An 18,207-nucleotide genomic window follows, 5' to 3' on the forward strand; every position below is an offset into this window, starting at 1 on the left:
GCGTTTCTGTTGTGAACAAAGTACCTACGGAAAGAAATCTTCCCCAAAAATTTAAGTTGTCTATCTTGAGAAAATCACGTTTCTTAGAGACAGGCGGACATTTCATATTAGAGTAACATCGATACTGAAAATCAAGGTTAAAATAATAAAGAATATAAATAAAAAGAATCTTTTCCTGGATCTTCTTTTTTGTTCTTTCCAATTTCATCTTCAAGTCTAAACACATTAAAATATAGTATTATACTGGACAAGAATACAAAAGCTAGTTCAAACTAACCGATTATGTAACAAAAATTGTTAACCAACTAATGAAAAGCAAATTGGGTACTGGTTTAATTTACAGTAGTAATAAACAAAGAAACAGACTTATAGAAAGTCAATGAAACGAACAGGCGAATAGAAGAGATGAGAAATAGAGAGAGATAGACAGACAGATATATAGATAGACACAGAATACAGATGGAAAATTTTGTTGACAAACAAATAATTAGATGAACAAATGTGGGGACTAATAAAATAGGCAGATAGTCAGACAAAAAAAAAACAACCAATCAAATAGAGAATAAGATTTACTGTATGACTTAAAGTAGTGTTGCGGATCCGGATCCGCAAGGATCCGAATTTTTTTGAGTCCAAGGATCCGGATCCGGATCCTTAGGTATAAATTTATGGAAAAATCTACCTAAATATATATAAAATAGTCACTTACAAATTTTGAAATATCTGATAACCTTGTTAAGATCAGCTGATCACTCCCAAACTCTTTTGACTTCGAGATTAAAGAATAAATATTTTTTGAAAAATTTGGTGATTTTATTTTTATTGTCAAGGATTCGGATCCGCACTGACCAAATTTGGAGGATCCGGATCCGCATACAATCAATGCGGATCCGCAACACTGACTTAAAGACAGACAGCTTGATAGAGACATATGTCCATTAATTTTCCTTTGAGAACTCTATCTGAATCTAGATAGATAGATAGACATATACAGACAGACGGACAGACATACAAACGAACATACTTTGATTTTCCAGTGAGAATTCTCATCATAGTTTCAGGATCCATGGAGTCTAGCAGGCGTGGATCCAACACTCCTGGAACCTGAAAAAAAACAAGAATAGTTTTAATGAAAAAAAGATTACTGTCCTTTAATGCAGACGTACAAAACTTTTATAGCCAAAGATAGATTTCTGATAACTTATACGGAAGAACGGACTATCTAACATACGAACGGATGGATTGCAAAAGCTAGATGGACTCATAATGTTTATATGACTTTCTATGTAATATAGTTATAAATATAATGCTTTCCAGATTATACCAAATTATTACGAGATTCTTCATGAACAGGTTGAACTTGATGATAATTATCATATAATGTACTTTTCCAAATAAAAATGTTAAAAACAATTTCTTATACCTTTCCATCGGTGGATTCTTTCTTGACTTCTGTATTTTGTTCATTTTCTTTTTCTGGCTCTTCTTTTTCCTAAATTTATAAATATGGTACATCTAGAATTCCCTACTCAGCAAAATGGACCAATAAGAGCAAAGTAAAGGAACAATCCGGACATATTAATGGTCAAAACCATTGCTTTATTATTGCTTGGATATTGCACAAGATTTTTGTCGACGCTAAAAAATGTACTTTTATCAGACTAATATAAGTTAACGATATCCATCAATCGACTTTACCCCATTCACTGGGGGAATCTACCGGCTATTAAATGAACACTATATTACATGTTTACGTTTTTTTTCATTTTATACACATATAAAAGACAGCTATAAATAATTGAATTTCTTAGAGTTAGCCTTTGGGAAATTATATCATCCAAAACTTTCATCGGTATTCTTGGAATCAATCATTTGTGACTAACGCTCGTCTACTAGAATAGTTACCTATCTTATTATTGCATCGTATTATATATAGCTTTCCGCGGATATAAAAATGTACAATTATAACTTCATATAAGATTAAAACCAGATTTGTTAGCCCCGAGATGCCTAGAGCACGGGCTAACAAAACTGGTTTAAATCTTATGATTTTTATTTTAATATTCATAGAAAACTGGATGCAATACGGTATGATACATGATTTTTCAGTACTGGAAATAGCTTTACCTGTTCTAGAACCCCCTTCTTCATGGGCTGGGCCTCCTCCGCGTACATATCCTCGTATCCCCCCTCCATAACATCCTCCATTTTAGGCTCCTAAACAGAATTTATCCTCAAAAAAGCTTAGGTATTCCATTACAAAAAAAAAGATAATTGTTATTTGTAGGATGGGTTGCAAATCCGAATCCGGAATCCGTCCAATCTTTGGACAATTTTGTAATCCAAAATCCGAATCCGGAATCCGTTATTTTAATAGCGGATTCGGATTCTTAATTGTTAGGCTTAAATTAGCGTCTTTAGTTTTTTTGGTCCGAAAATATATTTTAATTTTAACCGTCATTTTGGCCGCTGTAGGCCTAGTCTAGAAATAGGAGAAAAGCTACTGTGAAAATATGAAAAACGCAGCTTTTGATTCTTCCCAGTTCCCGGTAAAATTTAATCCCTTAGGTAATTTATTTATAAAAAGGCTTTTTAAAATATTGCTAGAATCCGGAATCCGAAATCCACAGATTAATCCGTATCATTTTTGGGCGGATTTTTTTTCAGAATCCGAATCCGGTCCAAAAATTGGACGGATTGCCAACCCTAGTTATTTGATATAGATGTGTATAATAAACCTAATTAAACAAATGGTTAAGCATAAAGCTAAAAAAACTAAATAAAAAATGACAGAAAATAAATTAAAGGAAACTGAAACAGTCAGATAAATATCTACCTAGATATCCTAATACTTGAGAGCACAACTGAGAATTATTTTACTACTTTAACCCTGAACCCCTTCTCCAATAAAAAAAACAACATCAAATTCAGCGAAGATAGGCCAAATTTTCTAAGAATAACAGCCACGATTGATAGACAGATAAACTTTTGAGGCTATCTGAAAGCTTTTCTTACCTTTGATCGAGATCTTTTACGTGATTTCTTTTCTTCTCTAAAAAGTTTTTAACTTGATATTATTTACAAATTTGTATTCATTTAGGACGATAAACTATTGCTACCTAATAGTATAAACAGAAGTGTCCTTTATGTAGATTAAACTTATTGGTGGAAAAGTTTAGACACTATTATTTTGTGCAATCAAATTAAGATTCAATATTACCCCCAAGCTTCTACCCAAGCTCATGAAATGCAGAAAATTTTTCTCTTAATTTTTACCCCTCAAGCCATGATAACAAAGCCCGTGTCAAAGGTCAAATTCAAGTTGAAAACTATTCCTGTCCGGATAACCGCTCTCACTGTCCCTTGACCGCTTCTCCTTCTTGCGCTTCTTGTGGCTGCGGCTGCGTGATCTCCTTCTGTCCCTACTCCTGCCATCCAAGGATAATTATTATTTTTAGATTGCAAGATCTTTATCCTAAGTTTCTTGAGCGAATCAAAGCCATCTTGTTATAGCCAGCAAAAAGACAAACTAATCAACCCGACTATTGAAAAAAAACAGCCTTTTCGAGGACACGGACTGTATCTGCTGGAACTATCTATGCATAATTTTTGCCTTTTAAGGGCTATGCATGACCTTCTTAAGTTAATTTGAAAAGGTCAAGAAATATTTTGACGTTTACCTAGTAATATCAAAGTGTAAGAAACAGCACTTCTCTATAACTATGGTATATCCGTAAAATTCTATGATCTACTGTCACTCTTGTACGAATATGTAAGAAAATTAAATTTAACTTCCTTAATATTGATAATACGTTCCAAAACTTAAAAATCATTGCATTGGCTAAATAATAAAAAAACAGGACTTTAATATAAGTTTATGGCTACGCTGATTTTGAACATAATTAGCCTTGTTTAATAATGATAATAAATATACTATTCCTGCTTCTAGAACGATCACGTCTGCCACGACTTCGAGATCTAAAATATAAAAATATGGATCATGGAAAGAAAACAAAGTTGCGGGTTTCGTCGTGTGTTCACATTAGCTTTTGGTAGGTTATTTTCGGTTGGTTAGGTAAAAGTAAATGATTGCCCACAGGGTTAGGAAAGTGGTCCCGCAGGGTTAGACTCCCGCGACCTTTGTCTAGAAGTCTTAACTGTGCTTGGTAATGAGTTAAGTCTTTTTATGGGCCAAGGTATTCCCCTTACTCTTACTATAAGTGTCACGTGTCAAAGACATAGCATGAGTACGATTTTTTACGTCTCTAGTATAACGCGATGTGGACCAGACTCGAACCCGTCAACTCTCCGATAGTAAGCAAGCACGCTATGATTTAACGCCAATGCCGCGGGTATATATGCAATATGCATAGAAAATAATTAACCTTGATCTGGAATAGTCGCGTTTCTTCTTCTTTTTCTTATGCTTAGCCCCGTCACTACTGTGTTCATCCACTTCCTAACAGTTGGACAAAATAAAAACATCATACACTAGGTAGGTACACAATGGTACAAAGGGGACAATGCGCTGTTTATTACAGTAGTCCCTAAAGTTTTATAATATCATTTCTTATTTGTAGGGAAGTTTAATGAATTTGAAAGGTTGGTTCATTAATTAAGTTGGGAATCCGAACCTTTCAACCAATTATTGTAATCTGAAGAAGGGTTAATTTTGTGAATTATCATAGGGGAATGGGTGTATATCAATTAATAGACCACTATCTTCTACTTTTAGAACCCTGGGATTAAATACTAAAATAATTTTCGACACAAGTCTCTACGGACTATGAAATTGATATTAGGGGGGGTTTAGATTTATTTTTGTTAATGTTATTGTTAAATTCGAAAAATATGCCAAAATTTCAATTTCCAAACTTTCAATATATATTTTCTAGACAATAATATTAGAATATATTGAAAACTTGAAAACAAGACTGCGCTTTAATTCAAAAGCAGGAACAATAATGGATAAGACAATAGCCCTGGTAAAAGTTCTAAAATTGGTTTTGCTGTTGGGGGGAAGACTAATTTATCTTCCTTTGTCCCGCGAATAAATATTTATCCAACTATCCTTTTCGCGCTGCCGTTTCAGTGCGTCCATTTCATCCATAGTCAGGCTAGAATCAAGCATCTGAAATAAACAAGAGAATCCTCAAAAATGTTTTATAAAGTTCTTAATTGAATTGATAACCATCTTATTCTATGCAATCTTAATTGGAGCGCAAGCGAATTTACCTTTAGGTAAGAAGTAATGTTTTGTTTTCATGTGATTGAAATCTCTCTACCTTAAACTACTGAACCGATTGATTTCTTTATTTTAGGGAAGATCTAAATAGGTCCATAGGTGTATTTTTAAAGCCTATTGTCTCTTACTAGTTTCTACACAAACATCTATCCAATGAATATATTGTAACTTGGATCTTACACCAGATTTTCATGTTCTGTAATAAACTGACTCTTGCAGCAGGCTAAAATTACGATTCCACGTATATTCTACATCTATCATATATACATCTATTCATCTAATCATGTGAAATATCCATCCATTTATCTATTAATATTTCTATCAATCTATCTCACCTCCATTTCTTTCTTTTTTCTCTCCTCTTCTTTTTGTTTTCTTTCTTCCTCTTTCTTTTCTTCTCTAGCTTTCCTTTCAGCCTCCTAACATGACAAAAAAATTGCAAAATTTTCTGCATTTTTTTCATAGGTAGGTAGGTACTTTATCATATGTACCTATAAAATTGAGTTTTTAAAACTATCTAAAACGTTACATGTAAGCTTTGGATTAGTCCTAGACAGGCTTTAAGCTATTTGCAATCGGATAACCCTTTTTACTAGGTATGTTATCACTAGAAAAATACCTAATCAAATTACATTAAAACTTAGATTAAAATAAATACTCAGGGTTAAAGAATAGTTATTTCTCGCATCGTATTATAAACAGCTTTCCGCGGATATAGAATGAATAATTTTAAGATTAAAACAAGTTTTTTTTAGCCCCGAGGTGCCGAAGGCACGGGCCAAGAAAACTGGTTTTAATCTTATGATTGTACATTTTTATATTCGTAGAAAGCTGGATAAAATACGATGCTAGACATAGTTTTTTCGTATGGATGAGAACCGGTTTTTATCCACCGGATTCGAATGAATACAAGAAAAATTATTTTTTCATTTCCGTATCCGCTGCTACTTAATAATAACTATGAATACAACAATGCTTAATCTATTACAATTTTTTTCCTTTCGTTCTTTTTCCATTCGTTTGGCGCGTTCCTCCCACGTTTCTATAACTTCCTCTGTAGCAAAAAAAGAGAGACTTGTCAGACAAGAAATGTATGAGCAAAGGTATGAACCAAGCATATCTTTATATCAGATGGATAAACATAAAATTATAGCTTTCTTTATTTTTACCCTTAAAAAGTAGAAACAAAACAAATCTTTGCTTTTCTAGGTGTTATTATACTTGATGTAAATTTTATGAATTTTTCATAAGAATTTGGTTGATAATCTAATCTTAAACTGTTCATGATAAGTCTCTTTTCCTTTTTCATCAAATTTCTTCAGTTTCTCATCCAATTCTTTCTGGTACCTTTGCATGAATTCCTATTCAGATTTAGTTGAATAATATTGTTATTAGGTATGGGAAAAAATTCAGGGGGTTTGGGTGGGGCTAACAATCCTTCCCTAGAAAAAAACCTGCTCATGTTCAATCTGCACAAAGTAAAGACCAATTTAACTTTGGGCTCGGGAACGAAGTAGAGGTTGGAAACAACAATATGATGTTTGGCTGGGAAACCGCTAAAGGACCAGTCAGGCGGATGATTCTGAATTCCCGCAGACCAGCAAAAATTTGCACCTGGAATGTTCGGACAATGTTTCAGTCAGGCCAGACAGAAAACATTTGCCGAGAAATGCTTAAAGCCAAGGTTGATATCCTGGCTATCACCGAATCAAGGTGGACAAATAATGGAGAGTTTAAACATCATTCTGGCTTGAAAATACTTTACTCAGGCCATATGAATGAGGATCTAGGACATAACCAAGGGGTGGCTCTTATGCTGACCAAGCAAGCAGAGCAGGCCATGATCAGTTGGCAACCCCATGGTCCAAGAATCATGGAGGCTTACTTCAAATCCTCAGATAAAAACATCAATCTGAGAATAATAGTAGCATATGCTCCTACAGAACAAGCAGATACAGAGGTCAAAAACGAATTTTATGACCAGCTTGACTCTGTATTTAAGAATGGTCATAAAGAAAAGGACCTGACCATGCTCCTAGGAGATTTCAATGCTCAAGTGGGAAGTAATAATGAGAATTTAGAAGAAGTCATGGGCAGATATGGCCTAGGCTTAAGTAATGGCAAGGAAAATGACAACGGTGATAGACTTGTAAGTTTCTGTACTGAAAACAAACTTGTCATTGGTGGAACCATCTTTAAACACAAGAAGATTCATACTGCCACCTGGAGATCACCAGATCAAAGAACCTTTAATCAGATAGATCACATCTGTATATCTAGACGTTTTAAAGGTTCTCTCCTTGATGTCAGGGTTGAAAGAGGACCTGATGTTAATTCAGACCATTATCTTCTATCTTCTAAAGTTCGGCTTAGATTTAAAAAGCAGGACACAAAGCCTAACCCCAGGAAAAAGTATAATTTAACAACCCTTCAAAACTCTGAAAAGCTACAAGAGTTTAAGCTCACTCTAAAAAACAGATTTGAGTTGTTGACTCTTCAAGAGGATGATGGAGTTGAAGATATTTGGCAAGGTATCAAAAAAGTTTATAATGATACTAGCCAAGAAAAATTAGGTTTCAAAAAGGCTAACCAAAAGCCGTGGATCACTCAAAGATCCATTGATCTCATGGATCAAAGAAGAGAGGTCAGACAAAAGACACTCTCCAGAAACTCTCCAGAAGATAAAGACCTGTATAAGATGCTCAGCAGGGAAATCCAAAGAAGTGTCAGAATTGACAAAAAACAACACTTGGAAAACCTTGCTATGCAAGCAGAAAATGCTGCTAATCAAAATAGAATGAAAGATGTCTATGAGATTACTAAGAGCATTGCAGGTAAAGTACACAAATCAGGATCACACATCAGGGACAAGGATGGTTCACTCCTTAAAACTGATGAAGATATTCTAAATAGATGGGCAGAGCACTTCACTGAACTGCTGAATCTTCCAGTTCCAGAGGAAGAAACTGAGATTCCACCCTCAGATGCACTTGACATTGACTGTCGAGCGCCAAATCTATTGGAAATCAAGGAGGCCATTAAAAGTTTGAAAAATAACAAGGCCGCTGGACCTGATAACATCCCAGCTGAGGTCATAAAAGCAGACCTAGATACATCTGCTGAGGCATTCCTACCTCTGATCACAAAGATATGGAATGTTGAGTTATGTCCAGAGGACTGGAAGAATGGACATATCTCAATACTAGCCAAAAAAGGAGACTTGACCCAATGTGGAAACTACAGAGGGATAATGCTCCTTTCAGTACCTGGCCGTATCCTTAGTAAGATTCTTCTTAATAGAATAAAGAAGAAGGTTAATGAAAAGCTAAGACCTAATCAGGCTGGATTTAGACCAAACCGTTCCACTATTGATCAGATAACCTCTCTAAGAATCATCATAGAGCAATCCAAGGAATGGAACTCTGAGCTTTTTGTAAACTTCATTGACTACAAAAAAGCATTTGATTCTTTAGACAGAAGATCTCTCTGGAAAATCTGCCGACACTATGGCATTCCAGAAAAGATAATCAATATCATTAAAGCTATCTATCATAAAGGAGGTGGAAATGTAATGTATAAAGGTAAACTATCAACCTTTTTTGAGATCGTAACAGGCGTCAGACAAGGATGCCTTCTTTCTCCCTTTCTTTTCCTCCTTGCCATTGACTGGATCATGAAGAACTGTGAAAGCAATGATGGCATTCGCTGGGAGCTATTTGGCAATCCCAAATATTTAGGAGATCTGGACTTTGCTGATGATATCGCTTTGTTAACAAGCAATAGAAGTCAAATGCAAAGAAGGACTAACAGGATAGCTGAAACCTCCAAGCAAATTGGACTAGAAATAAATGTTCCTAAAACCAAAATACTCAGATTAAATGCAAATTCCCAAGAACCAATTACTATTGGAGACCAGATTCTTGAGGATGTAGATTGTTTTGAGTATCTTGGAAGTAAAATTGATGAAGCTGGAGGCACTTTAACAGATGTTAAAGCTAGAATTAACAAATCTAGGACAGCCTTTGCCAGCCTGAACAAAATTTGGAATTCCAACAACATCTCCATAAAGACCAAGTTAAGACTGTTCAAATCAAATGTTCTCTCTGTTTTGCTGTATGGGGCTGAAACTTGGTTCCTAAACACAGCAGTGGTCTCCAAGCTACAGACATATGTCAATAAATGTCTAAGGAGAATCCACAAGATCTTTTGGCCAAATAAGATCACAAATGCTGAGCTTCTAGAGCGCAGTGATATGTCAGACATTAAACTGACAATAAAACAGAGAAAATGGAGATGGCTGGGGCACACTCTAAGGAAAGGGCATGATGATTTAACCAATCAAGCCTTGACTTGGAACCCCCACGTAGGAAAGAGGAAACCAGGTAGACCAAAAACAACCTGGAGGAGGGAACTCTTAAGTGAACTGAAAGAAAAGAAAATTCCATCTTTCAGCAATGCCTCAAAACGTGCCCAAAAAAAGGAAGATTGGAGAACCATTGTGCATGGCCTACGTTCTGCCGAGAACTAAAAGGCAATGAATGAATGAATGGGAAAAAATTGGCCGCCTTGAGAAAATATTTGTCTTTATGGGAAAATGTTTGTCTTTGTGGAAAATTATTTGTTTCCATGGGAAAAATATTTACGGTAAGAACCAACCGCAAAATTTTACATTTTAAACATTTCATGATGGATGTTAATTCTAACTAAACCAAAATACACCGAAAATTAACCAAAATAATTCTCCTAAATAATGTATGTATGCTTTCGGGGTTTATATTAATATTAGACAACGCCTTCCCGATTTTGTTTCAGGCTTTTTGTCTTTGTCGCGACTTTTTCGGTCATCACCCCGGTCATGGTCTCGGCTTCTCCGGTCATCGCCGCGTGACCGGCTGTGTCGGTCATTGCTGCCACGGTCATTTCGCCTTTCCCTGAAAACAAAATGACTTAATAAGATTCAGGGATCTTGAGGGATTAGAAATTGTACGACAAATTAACAAGAGAAAAAAAGTAACATGCGATGAAAATCTGCTAAATCTAGCAAAGACCAAGAAATTTTTGTAAATACAAACTTTTTTGAGAACATTGTTTTAAAAATTAAAATAATTTTGAATTTTTCAAAAGGTGAAAAAATACAACCCCTTTTTAAATAGTTTCTAGATAAAACTTGAGAATTCTACTAAAAAAAAATTTTAAACATAAAATGTTTAATGCAAGTATGTTCATAATTATCAACTTACACATTTTAACTAAGTCTTATTATAGAATTTTTAAGTCTAACATATTACCTATTAATATTGATTTTATGGATATTGTCATCTTTAGGAAATATTTAAGATACACATTGACACAACAAACCTTGAATATCGGTCATAGCGATCATGGCTTCGTCTGTCACCATCGCGATCACGGTCACGGCTCACTCGGTCGCGGCTCACTCTATCACGGCTTGACCGTTCCAGCGTGGACCCGTTTCTAACAGCTAATTCTACGATAACAAAATTTTTGTATAGTTTAGGTATAATCATTTGGATATAGAAATAAAATGTTGCATACTAAAACATTATCTATGCTTAATCTTTTTATTTACTTAATAAAAGTAAAAACCTACCTATTGAAGAAAATGTATGTACGCAATTTGACAGCTACTATACTACTAAATCCTTAATAATAATCAGCTTTTGTGTTTGCCACCCTGGCACAGCGGTCTAAGGCCGGACATTTCGCCAAAAATCAACATTGGAATTCCTCAAAATTAATAATTTATTTTAAAAATATATACCCTATCTCATATGAAACCGAAGAGTTTTTGTCTTTTCAACTACTGGTTGATGAATTATGAACTTTGAAACATGAAGGTTCAGGATTATTTTCACGTCATGAATTTTGCCTTTTGAATTTTCACCATCTTTAGAAAAAATATTTTTTTTCAGTGTTACATTGATACAATGAAGTTTCTTAACCTATTTATATTCATAATATTACATGATATATTAGGAAACTGGGGTTTTAGATTTTTTAAAAACTAATTTCATCCATTTTATAGTTGCTTTTAAAAAAAAATTATGTCATTTCCTAAATATTTTTGCAATAAATTTTGGCAATATTTTTCAGTTTTTTAAGATTTTCACCAAAAACCGGGCCCCGCAACATACCAAACCATATATTATTCTTAATATACAGGTATAATGCCATAGTTTCATGTTTAGTTTAGGTTGTTGCAGGGCCCGGTTTCTTTCAAAATTTTAACTTTAATTTTAGGGGCCAGACTCTAAAATTCCAATTTAAGAAAAACATTTTTTTACAATTTTTTTATTTCCTCTGTTAATTTTAATTTCTGATGCATTTAAACTGCCCACAAAGAGCCTATGCTAGATTAAGAGACTTTCAGAGATTTAAAATGAATGTTTTAATTTTTTAAGGGGGGGGGGGGGAGGTTTAATGCATCCTTTTCGTAATCCATGCGCAAATGGCACTTAAAATCGGAATTTCGTTATCAAACTTGGCATGAGTATTCCTTGGTAGGCCTATTTTCCATAAATCAAACAAAAAGGTGGAAAAGTGATGGCTAACGGCTGGTGGCTCAGCCGTATAGCCTTTTTTTGGCCAATTTCAGGGCAAATCCATTAGTTATTACGTAGGAAACAACTTCTTGAAACATAATTTTGCTTTTATTCATGTTAAATGTTACCAATAACCATTTTTAAAATTTCTTGTACCAGCCACTTAACGGCTGAGAGTGGCCAAGAGTATGATGTGTAGATAGGGCTTGTGTCGTGTCAAGGGGTAGCTTTTCATGGGTGCTGAGCTTAAAAATACTCTCAAAAATAGTGGGGGCTAATTCATATGGCAGCTGGGTAACGGCTGCTTCTCAGCTGTTAGCCATTTTACAAGACTTTTTAATGATATTTTAACATCAAATGTTTAGGTATAGTCCCTATCCTAACCTAAAATAACCTAACAAAACCCATCTTAAAAATATGACGAATAGCCCCTTAAGGTGCGTTGCCACGAAATGGACTATTCCCAAATATTTCAGTAGAATTAAACCTCTTCAATTAATTTTCGTATTCTAATTAATTTTATTGGATATATTAATAACAAAATTTTACAATTTCTAGATTTAGCTATTAAACAGCTGAAAACATTAGGTACTAGATTAAGTATTATTACTTATCTAAGAGAAAATAACTTCGTAAAAAAGGTGAAGAAACTTCAATTAGTTGTATCAAATGTATGTTGCACAAAGTTTGGTGATTGGGCATTTACCTTTATATAATCATTTCTACAGTAATGTTTATTAATGCTGCAAGGTTTTTAAACGTTTTATTGCTTAGAAACTTCGAATTTAGGCTATCTGCCACTTAAGAAAATAGTATGAAAATATGAAATTTTAGCTAAGTTTCAAAGTATTTTCTAGACCAGTTGGCTTTTGTTTTTCTTTTCTAAATGAATATACAAGTTGTATTGAGTAATAATAAGGCGCAGGCTTTTTATTTTGGTCCCAATACAATAGACCTAATTTCCAACTTTTTTTTAGATATAAGTGAATCCTTAAAAACTTTGGGTACCTTTTTCTCCCTTCTTCAAAGCAATAACTTCTCTCGCCCTCAAAGCCAGATTGAAAATATCCTAAAATAAGAATTATTAGTGGCGTATGATAAATAGAGTATGTAAGTAATTCACAATGAGGTGTGGTTGGTTATATAATACCGTTGAAGAGCCAATACATTCCCTACATTATCACACATTCCATACAAAAATTATAATTATCATTGAAGTTATATTGCAGTTTCAAGTAGGTACTTTTAATAAAGTTTATTGGTTTGCCCAAGAATCGAACTTATCACCTCTCCAACCACTAGAGGCCGAGGGTGTGCTATTATAGGCGACAAATGTATTTCCACCGATTCAACTGATTTTTCCTCATATATCAAATTATATTTTCCCACAGAAGCAGCTGAATCATTTAAATAAAATATTTTCTTCATGACTGAATTAAATATCTTTTTTAGTAGATGGGAGGGAGGGGTCATTGGCTTTAAAACTTTTAGTAGGTACTTGAAATTTTTTTGGTTTGTTCAAACCTTTTCCAATAATTTTAATCTACAGAAGTGGTAATTTAATTTATAATCGTGGTGAATATACGGCCATTAATCGTCCATCGTCATATCATTTAAAATCCCTGCATATAGTGGCAACAAAATTTTCTATTGTATATATCTAAAACGAGTACCCACCATGGCTGCCTGTTTTTCATGTTCTGGTAGTATTGCCTGCACCGCACCAAGGGCTCCTCGTTCCGCCTTGTCCTTGAAAATCAAAATGGTTTTTGATACAGGTAAAGGTTACAGGAAAAACTAACAACTGAATTAATTTGAAGGAAAAAAATAATTCATGATTTCAGCTGTTTTTGGCTACCTCAAATTAAACGTACCTAGTAATTTACTAAGGCAGTCACCCCAAAAATCAGCTAAAATTACGAAATGTTTACCTATGGGGAATTAATTCAGATGTTGGTTGAAGCTCTTTTTTTATATTAAATATTGAAAATAAAAGCCCTATTGAATCCCTATACATGAGAACACTAATAATGTTAATAGAATAGTAATACAAACACATTTCAGAACAACTTCCATAAATCAACAAAAAATATACCTTCGCTTCTTTTTCAATTCTGGCCTGTTCGTCTTGTCTGATCAATTCTTCAACCTCCTCGTGGGCCTTGTTTTTCAAAGCTTCCTCCTAGAAAACATCAAATGAATCTTCCCCAAAGTCTTGTAAATGAGAAAAACTCGACATCTCAAGTATAGGGGGAATAAAATAGTTTTGGCTATATTTTTATTTACATTTTATTTGTATATATTTGGATATTTTTGAATAGGTACTGAGTTTTTAAAATAAATTTCTGCTAGGTATCAATCTTAAAGAGAAGCCGAGAAAATCATATTTTTCCAAAAAGTGTTTCAGACAGAGATACAGACTGACATTTCAGATTATACAGTAGTTTAACTATTTAAAAGGCTATATTCCACAACTCTCTTTAGACAAAGCCCCTAGAGGCTTGGCGAGGGCAACGTCAAGCTACTGGAACACTTTAAAAAAACTTACTTTCTTTGCTGCCTCCTCCTTCCTCATATTCTCCTGTTCTCTCCACTCCCGTCTCTCCTCCTCTCTCTAATAAAAACAAGGATGACAACATACATAGAAGCAAAGCTATACAAGCAGACAGTAGGACAAACGGACAGACAGTAACACAAATTGCAGGTCGGCGCTAAAACTAGGTTTTTTTAAAATTTGTTGCAAAATGAGGACATAGCTGCATTTCTAAATATTGATTATAGAGATTCTTCGCTTATAACATTATGCCTAATGGTCAAAAATCAACATTAAGTAAAGAAAAACATCAACGTTAAAAGAAAGCACACAAATCAAATATCAGGGATGGACGTATTGACGTTTTGGCTACAGTTGTTGATTAACTAATCTAACATTGTTTAAAACTTTAAAATACCTTGCCCTTTCGGTCATCTCGTCGATCATCCCGGCGGTCATCTCGTCGATCATTTCGACGGTCATCGCGTCGATCATCCCGACGGTTATCGCGTCGATCATCCCGACGGTCATCCCGTCGATCGTCTCGGCGATCATCCCGACGGTCATCCCTGTTCCTGTCTCTCTTCCTTTCCCTTTCTTTCAGGTAATCCTCCTCCTCTTTCTTCCTCCTTCTCTCCTCATCTTCAGAGGAGGATTTATCCTCGTGTGCTGACCTATATTTTTCCTGAAACAAAAACAATTTAGTGGGGCTAAAACAAGATATTCTTCATGCCACTGGACGAGACAATTAAAACGCTATTGGGGTTTATTTCATTATCTATCTTTAGAACTATCTCTACATATGTACAACTGTTCAATGAGTTAAGCCAGTTTACAAGCCAAGGCATTATTATCTTACTAAAACACTTCTTCTTTAAAAATTATCAACAATTTCAAAGCAAATAAGCACTTATATTCAATTACTTTTCTGTTGATCCATCTATCTATCATTCATTTATAAATCTATTTATTAATTATTTAAGGCCACTGATTCATATAATTATCAGTACCAATCTATCTATCTATCTACTTTCTCACCTTCCATCTGTCCACTTTCTTGAGATGAATTTTGCCTGAATAATGTTTGTCCGCAGCTTCCCTAAATTTCAAAACAGATAATCATATGTATAGGCATTAGATACAGAGTAATAGGTATGTATAGTGTATACCAATACAGAGAGATGAGATACATAATACAGATATAATATTCGGTAATGGTATGTGATTAGTTTAGGGAAATGTGATACAACCAAAGAAAGAAAATGCGAAATTTATTGAATTTTCTAAAAAAATTTGATCTTATATTTACATTAAACGCCATGAAAAGTAAATAAAGCTGGGTACATTTTTTTCTTTCTCTGATGTTTCTAAACACTTTGTTTTACGGGATCTCTAAGTAGAACCCCACCAACCTTCCATTTACCTACCTACCAACCAATAGCCATGGGCGCGCCCACTTAATATATAATAATGATTCCCCCCCCCCTCTTTTCATTTTACTTAGGAAACAGCAATGATTTTATTGAGGGGTGTTGATTGCTTAATCCGCTATTGTCCTATCCTGTGGGTTACCTGGTAGAGAATGGAACCAGACAAACTTCACATTTCTTCGAGGAGCACAGTTTCTCAACCTCTTTCTCTAGAAACACAATAATGGCAACATTAACAAAACTGAAGCTTAACAAACCACTTGGTCAGACAAACGTTGCATGGTCAACAAAAACTTAGTAAAAATCTATTTAATATTCAAAATAATTTACAAGTCTTAATAAAAAACATGTATTTAAAAACTTAATGTTAATTGGGGAAATGGTCTGCTTATAAAATTTTGAATAATCGATCGGAATCAATGTTCTAAAATCAAGTGAATTAGATAATAAATTACATCAATATTATATTCCTAGCTAGTTACAAAATGTATAAGAAAAGACGAAAAATCATTTAGGTTTAAAGTACAATTAAAATTTTGGGACACAATTATAGAATAAAATTAGTCATGACATTTTATTTGCTTCACCCTCTGGATTAAAAAGATTGTGATATCGTCAGTAAGGTAAATTTTGAAAAGTTTCTCGCCCTATATATATGTAAAAAATATATATTCCATTCCTTTCTGTAAAGTGGCCTTGAAGAATAAATTTTCGGCATGTGTTGGCGTTCAAACCTCCCTAAGTATAGAGTTAATTACTGCATGCGTTGCGACTAAATATATATAATAATATAAAAAAAATTATTAGTGACCCGCGAAATTGTTTAAGATTATAATAGAAATTGTTATCAGCTTTTTTTAGTGAAAGTAAGGTTACAAACCTATTTTAGAAGTCAATCCCATTTTGTATCTCTTCCGTTCGTCTAAGTCTGAAAATTTATATAATACTTGTTTTAATGAATTATTTTTATCAAACGAGGTTAAAAATTCACACAAAGCTTTAAGAAATCTGGAAAGCTTCTGATAGGTAGGTCCTAAAATTGTTTTAGGCTAGGTTTTTTTAATTTAGTGCACGAAAACTATTATTCATTAGATATTTCATAATAATGTAAACAACACAAACATCCTCAAATACGGAACAACACAACAACAAAATCTACGAAAATTCTAGAAAAAAAATTGCGCGGCATTTGATCTCAAATCTCGGGTTTTAATAAGTATTTCTTTTTTTCTTCCTCTTAAATTTAGGAATTGAATCCTTTCAATAAAGTTACAGGATGTTTGTTTGTCTAGTTTTAGACAAACGGCTGAATTGAAATGTTTGGTACTCTACTCAATAAATCACTTGGACAATTGGTCTCTCTTTTCTGGTCTGGAACACATCGAAAATGCATTTTTTTGCTGTAATGAAATTTTGTGCAAAGTTTCATATGAACAAATTAAGCATATACACAACTCATTATGTTCGTCTGTCTGTCTGTTATTTCTTATGCCTTCTTTTTCCTTCAATCTGCATCTCTGTTCTTGTTTTTTTTTGTAGCGAAATTACTCTATAATTACAAATGTCCGTCTGTCCGTAACACACGAAAAGGAGGAAACGTGATTTTCTCGGCTCCTACGTAAGAAAGAAGGCTGTTACTACTTGTCAACATTCCCACCATTATTGAGCATAATCATCCATGACGGTTGGACATCTTTTAGCAGGTTTTTGGCTATTTTTAAATATATTTCCACGAATTAGGGGAAACGTGATTTTCCGTGACTTCTTTTTGAGATGTAAGGCTAAAACATCTTGTCGACATATTCCCATCATTACCGAGTATAAATAACTACATGAGAACCATGTCGGTCTTTTTTATATCTTCAGTGTAATGAAAAAAAAATGAAAAAACAAGAACAATAATGCACATAAATGGCGCAGTGTAGCCGACAAAAACCACACTAAACCAATGAAACTGCTAGCTTTAATAATTTGACACACTGGTCAAAAAAGTGTGTGTGTGGTTGTAAGTGTGTGATTGTATAATATTACTAGAGGTTACGCTCTAGAGGCCTCTAGAGGCACTTGATAAGGGCGGAGTTGAATTAGATAACCCATTTTTTTATTTTTAGATTTAAAAAGAAAATGTAAAAAAAGATTTGAGATGATTTTTTTTTTTGGGGGGGGGGTGGATGTTAATTTTTTTCTAGGAGCAATTTTTCTTGGGAGGGTTGGGTACCCTCCTCCAAAATAGTTATAAACCTTCCCGGGACTTATGAGAAGCTACCCTGTAAAGAAGAACCATAACGGTTCAGCGGTTAGTGAGATCCTTCGGTACAGATAAACAAACAAACATCATGCTACTTTATTATAAGGATATAGAAACGGTGTAATGGGATTTTATGACAGATCTTAGTTATAGAGTAGCTTTTTTAAAAATCTGACAATATATGCACA

The 18,207-nt window shown here is 34.1% G+C and overlaps 1 protein-coding gene across 1 annotated transcript in view; it reads right to left on the reverse strand.

The window, feature by feature from the left end:
• LOC145334098 (uncharacterized) overlaps positions 1 to 16,773 on the reverse strand; it is a 32,355-nt gene extending 15,582 nt beyond the window's left edge. Inside the window, exons 1-22 of the mRNA XM_080179383.1 lie at positions 16,652 to 16,773; positions 15,914 to 15,980; positions 15,380 to 15,440; positions 14,760 to 15,026; positions 14,357 to 14,422; positions 13,904 to 13,990; positions 13,486 to 13,557; positions 12,817 to 12,877; positions 10,604 to 10,733; positions 10,043 to 10,176; positions 6,546 to 6,605; positions 6,242 to 6,299; positions 5,581 to 5,662; positions 5,070 to 5,131; positions 4,386 to 4,457; positions 3,938 to 3,978; positions 3,336 to 3,426; positions 3,016 to 3,052; positions 2,128 to 2,217; positions 1,424 to 1,492; positions 1,025 to 1,104; positions 176 to 216 (exon numbers count right to left, since the gene is read on the reverse strand). Of these exons, the coding sequence (XP_080035509.1) occupies positions 176 to 216; positions 1,025 to 1,104; positions 1,424 to 1,492; positions 2,128 to 2,217; positions 3,016 to 3,052; positions 3,336 to 3,426; positions 3,938 to 3,978; positions 4,386 to 4,457; positions 5,070 to 5,131; positions 5,581 to 5,662; positions 6,242 to 6,299; positions 6,546 to 6,605; positions 10,043 to 10,176; positions 10,604 to 10,733; positions 12,817 to 12,877; positions 13,486 to 13,557; positions 13,904 to 13,990; positions 14,357 to 14,422; positions 14,760 to 15,026; positions 15,380 to 15,440; positions 15,914 to 15,980; positions 16,652 to 16,673 (1,750 nt within the window). The 5' untranslated portion in view covers positions 16,674 to 16,773. The remainder of the gene's footprint in view (positions 1 to 175; positions 217 to 1,024; positions 1,105 to 1,423; positions 1,493 to 2,127; positions 2,218 to 3,015; positions 3,053 to 3,335; positions 3,427 to 3,937; positions 3,979 to 4,385; positions 4,458 to 5,069; positions 5,132 to 5,580; positions 5,663 to 6,241; positions 6,300 to 6,545; positions 6,606 to 10,042; positions 10,177 to 10,603; positions 10,734 to 12,816; positions 12,878 to 13,485; positions 13,558 to 13,903; positions 13,991 to 14,356; positions 14,423 to 14,759; positions 15,027 to 15,379; positions 15,441 to 15,913; positions 15,981 to 16,651) is intronic.
• Positions 16,774 to 18,207: the final 1,434 nt, after the last annotated feature.

This window comes from Acartia tonsa, chromosome 12, assembly GCF_053477335.1.
Source record: "Acartia tonsa isolate MP-2025a chromosome 12, ASM5347733v1, whole genome shotgun sequence".
Taxonomy (NCBI): Eukaryota; Metazoa; Arthropoda; class Copepoda; order Calanoida; family Acartiidae; genus Acartia; species Acartia tonsa.